Source organism: Phycodurus eques, chromosome 16 (genome assembly GCF_024500275.1).
Source record: "Phycodurus eques isolate BA_2022a chromosome 16, UOR_Pequ_1.1, whole genome shotgun sequence".
NCBI lineage: Eukaryota > Metazoa > Chordata > Actinopteri > Syngnathiformes > Syngnathidae > Phycodurus > Phycodurus eques.
Genome location: NC_084540.1, coordinates 8,830,419 through 8,835,433, shown reverse-complemented (window position 1 = coordinate 8,835,433; position 5,015 = coordinate 8,830,419). Strand labels below are relative to the sequence as shown.

Genomic DNA, 5,015 nt, shown 5'->3' with positions numbered 1-5,015 from the left:
CAGACATGCGTGATGAATTTTGGAAATCATCTACAGCTTTACTGGTCTCGAAGAGCCCACCCAGCCCGGACCCGGTCCCTTTTCTGCCCCGAGGTATCAATACGATTAGAGGCAGGAAACGTGAGAATCCCTAACAAAGGCTTCCGTCATTAAAGCCAAACAACCAGAGGCCTCCTAACAATACCTAAAAAAAAAAAAAAAAAAAAAGTCTCCCCCTCTCTCCGGTGCTCGTTTATGTCGGAGCTGGTGAAAATCTTCCACTTTTCGCTCAACTCCATCACTCCAGTAGCCCGCTGTTAAACCCGATAAGATAATGCACACTTTGGCCCCAAAACCTCAAATCTCACTTTCCCCACAGTGGAGGTAAAATATCATTTCTTCTTCACTCCAAACATGGATTCTTAAATAGTATATATATATATATATATATATATATATATATATATATATATATATATATATATATATTTTTTTTTTTTTTTTCTTTTAATAAAACGCTTCTAGCTTTTGAAATTCAACTAAATAAATTACAATTAAACTTATAAAATAGTCATTTCCGTGTAATTTTTAACGTCTGAAAATGGCCAATTGTGGTGCGTCCTGCACATAACTTTGAGGGCGTTTACAGCTTTAAACTGCAGATAGTTCACGCAATGCATAATTGTAATATAACAATTTGTATTTTTTTGTATTTCAATCTAAATTAGGTTTGCATTTAAGTACGCCAGTGTAGGAGCCGAGTTGTCCCAAGTCGGTTTATGGCAAGCATCATTTACAGAGGGGAAAAAAGAATTTGGTGCACGAAAACAAAATGTGTTTTTGATGCCACAATGGGATAAAAAAAAAAAAAATCCATCTTTTTTTTCCTTGCGTTGGTCTTTTTTTTTCTTTCTGAATGGAATGACGCAAACATCCACTTGGCAGCGACGGCCAAATGATGAGAGTGCTTGTTTTTAACTGGTCTAGGCATCCTTGTTTTACCTTTCCGTCGTTTTCATTGGTCAGGAGCCTCTTCCTCGGGCCGAAGCGTGACATCATCACCAACCGAACTACACGACGGACAGCCAGCGGATTACAGATGATGCCGGACACCTTCGGAGGGCGCACGCACTTTTACGCACTTGTATTCCCCCATTTTAAAAGCGAAACTTTAGTAATAATTGGGGGTTCGGGAGTTTATGGATCTTCTGAAGATCAAGGAGATGCTGCTGGTTGTGCTCTCCTTTGTGCGCTCTCCCTTTTTGTGAATGGAGATGGGTCGTGCGTAAAAAGCGGACGTCCCTTTTGTTGCCATCTGTTTGCAGGTGGACATCTACTATGACATTGGGCTCGGAGATTATGGAGGATCTTGTTATCGACGTGGTGGGAGAAGGGCTGAGAGAGAACGGAGGGGAGCAGCTGGAGCCGGAGCGCACCGTGGATGCGCTGACACCTCACGGGGAGGAGCGGGACTCGGACTCGTGCAGCCCTCCGCAAGAGAAAGGTCCCGCGTCGGTGAAGCCTCCCTATTCGTACATCGCCCTCATCACCATGGCCATCTTGCAGAGTCCGAAAAAGCGCCTCACTCTCAGCGAGATCTGCGATTTTATCAGCCACCGCTTCGTCTACTACCGCGAGAAGTTCCCCGCTTGGCAGAACTCAATCAGGCACAACCTGTCTCTCAACGATTGCTTTATAAAGATGCCCAGAGAGCCTGGGAACCCCGGGAAGGGCAACTACTGGACCCTCGATCCCAACTCCTCTGACATGTTTGAGAACGGCAGTTTTTTGCGCAGGAGGAAGCGCTTCAAGCGGCAACATTTCCGATACAAGGAGCACCATCACGCGGAGCCCGGTGCACTGCACGCATTCCCGCATGGACACTTCGGGTTGGGGGCACCCGCACTCCAGCTACCCACTCTGGATATTTACCCCTATATGCATCAACATCAGCATCATCATCAGCATCATCATCACGCACCCATCCCACCTGTCAGCAGCATCCTGCCGGCTCTTTCCAGCTTCTTCTCCCGGAGCGCCATCACAGCCAAAGCCTTCCTCCAGTCGCAGCCGGCCATCGAAGCCTTCTCGGCGGCTCACTGCGCCGCCTACTCCGCCCCTATGGCTCCCGGAACAGCTTTCACGTCCCCGGCGCTTTTCCACCCGGCGGTGTCCTCACCTCACCTGCAGGTCACCTTGCAGCAGGAGTATCACAAGTTACACACTCGGCGTGGAACTTGTGAGCTGGCAGCTAAACACGGCGGTGATGACAATGAATAAACTATGTTGGGTGCATGCGCAGGACTTTGAATTTTCTCAGGTAACAAAGACAATTTTGGCAATCCGTAAAAATGTTGTTTTATTTTTTTATACTTGAACATCTATACCCTTTCTTCTTCTTCTTTTTTTTTTATTGGGACAAATCGGATGTTTAACTGACAGGTTTTCCTGGAGATAAATAAAAATGAATATCTAAACAGTGAATTCATTTGTATTTTTTTTTTTTGTTACGGATGTTAAATTACATTTTGTACGTATTATTTTGAGTAAACGGATTGGTAACTATGACAAATTGACAAAAGGGACAAAATTAATTAATCAGGCCTCGGGATTGCAATATTTTTTTCTCACAAAGGTTAAAATCTTGAAATAGAGTAATCGACGCATGCACGTTCTAAATTGTGATCTGATATTAACATTTAGACCATTAAATAGGGATGCTCCTTTGCTAAAATTGTATTAAAATGAAGCTGTGGATACGGTATAAGCTCTATGAGTTCTACATATCGCGCACACACTAACACATTCAAAAAAGGAGATGCTTCTAAACCTATTCATTGATGAAATTCAAGACTTACAGCAGAGCACAAAAAAGTATCAAACAGAAGAAAAATAGGTTAGGTTTGTGTTCTTTTGTCACAGTTAAAAAAAATGATTTAAAAAAACTTTTTTTTCAAAATGTTGCAAATGAAAAGACCATTTCAAAATTTTGAATTGTGAAATGGAATTATTGGAAAGGTATTAATTTCTGTAAATGATATTTATAAGGGCATAATTGTTGCCTTGATCTGTCATTTTATGTTATGTCATGCACCCATTACCAGGGCCAATCAAAGTATATTAAAAAAAAAAAAAAGAAACTTAATAAACATTAAAGTGACATAAAACAATCTCAATTGCCTAATGATATAGCAATATCACATTAACTGCATAACTGGTCCACAATTTAATATACAATGCTATATTAAATAAAACATATAGTCATTTGTTGACATGAACATCATTTAGCCAAGGACACATGCTCAAAATTATGTTCTATATAAATGAATGCAATATTTCCTCTCATGTGTACATGCAGGTACTGTATACATTCTGATGAGGTCATTTATTATTTCAGTTAATTTTAAGTCCATGCATAGAGCAGAGTTACGTTAAACATGACAGTAAAATGTTTATTTTACTGTCAAGCTTTTGCAACACAGCAGTATTTATTTAATGCTGGAGCGAGTCTGTTTTGACAGATAACTTCTTGGACAGGGCTAATGGGTCACACTATACACCCAATAATAGTAATTGAGTAGAATTTGGGAAACAAATAAAAAGTAAACAAGATTGGTACCTGATGGGGATTTATGAACATACTGCATACTTTCTTTTATTCACATTTCCTTGTCCTTGCCATTTTTAAAAAAAAAAATTTTTTCCGTAAGGGGTTGAAAAGTGAGAAAGATTCAAAGGACCCATGACTCACAGGGGCCACAAAAAATTATATTTCCAATTTTCGATTTTGAAGTGGAGGTTTGTTTCACATATCTCTGGCAGTGTCCCAATTTTTCAACACTGTTTTTAATTGATTTAATCCAATCTGTTTTTAATGTTAGTGGGATTTCCCCCCCCCCCCCCCCTTTTCTTTGTGTCATATCCAAATACCTTATATATCAATGCTTAACTGTCTAGGAAGAACTGTGGTTAATATGCATCCATTATAAAATTAACATCAACCACTTCTGCAACCAAAATTTTGCTGATTGGAAATTTGAGGTCTAATAAATTCAGTGCCTAATATTGTTTCAGTGTCTCAATTAGAATGGGTGTATTTCAAGCCATAGATCAGATTTGTCAGAACCAAATGTTTTATGTCAAATTGGTGACTAATGAATAGTGGGAGCAAATGTCAGTCTGAATCGCAGTCAATATAGTCAATATAAACGTCATCATCAGGCGTCGGGACAGATCACTGATATGAAACATCAATGAATCAAAGATGGAATAGTTGTTGTTTTTCCCATAAATGATGAGCTTGTTGTTCTGATGGAGAAAAAGAGAAACGAGCAGACAAAACATTGTTGCAATGACTGATTGGCAGCGGGGAAAGGGGAGTGGGAGTCATGTTGTTTGGAGGGAGAGAAGCCGGTGCACCTGATAAAATAAGCACGATACACACACAGTGTGTGTGTGTGTGTATGTGTGTGTGTGTGTGTGTGTGTGTGTGTGTTTGAGTCATTTTTTTCATCCTGAAGGAGGTAAAACCCATTTGCCTTGAGACTTTCTAACTTCTTGTCTTCTTTTGCAGGTCACCGCGTCTTACGCTGTATTTAACTTTAGCTTGTTTTCATCAGAGAGCTGTAACATTAGTTACACTCGCTCGTTCCACTCCAAGAGCTGCATGAACAATAATGCTATCGCGGGAGATAATATTGCTCAGTTTGGACTGAAACAGGAAACAAGTTAATGAATTTAACAACATACACTAATGTAGTTTGAGGTGGTGCAGAACTTCAGAGAGAAGCGTTTTTTTCAAAAGAAGGCTTACAATGTTGACAACCATGCAATTCTAGTTGTAGTTAGCAGTGGTGTACTGCACTGCTGGTTCTATTATACTCAGTTAGCTAAATGTAACATAATTAGAAACATCTCTGAGTATGCTTGGAGTTGGCCCCAGTTTTAATTGGGTGGCCCATTGTCAGAGTAAAATGCTGTAATGTAAGCTATGTATAGTATAGACTACAATGGAGGAGAATAGAAAAATAATAATC

The 5,015-nt window shown here is 40.1% G+C and overlaps 1 protein-coding gene across 1 annotated transcript; it reads left to right on the top strand.

Annotated features, from left to right (window-relative positions):
* The first annotated feature begins 1,089 nt into the window (after positions 1-1,089).
* Positions 1,090-2,393, top strand: foxd7 (forkhead box D7). Its single transcript, XM_061700796.1, has one exon. The coding sequence runs from the start codon at positions 1,318-1,320 to the stop codon at positions 2,257-2,259; it is 942 nt and encodes a 313-aa protein (XP_061556780.1). The 5' UTR covers positions 1,090-1,317; the 3' UTR covers positions 2,260-2,393.
* Positions 2,394-5,015: the final 2,622 nt, after the last annotated feature.

Coding starts and splice junctions, on each gene's coding strand:
- foxd7 (XM_061700796.1), top strand. CDS start 1,318: ATGACATTGGGCTCGGAGATTATGGAGGATCTTGTTATCGACGTGGTG.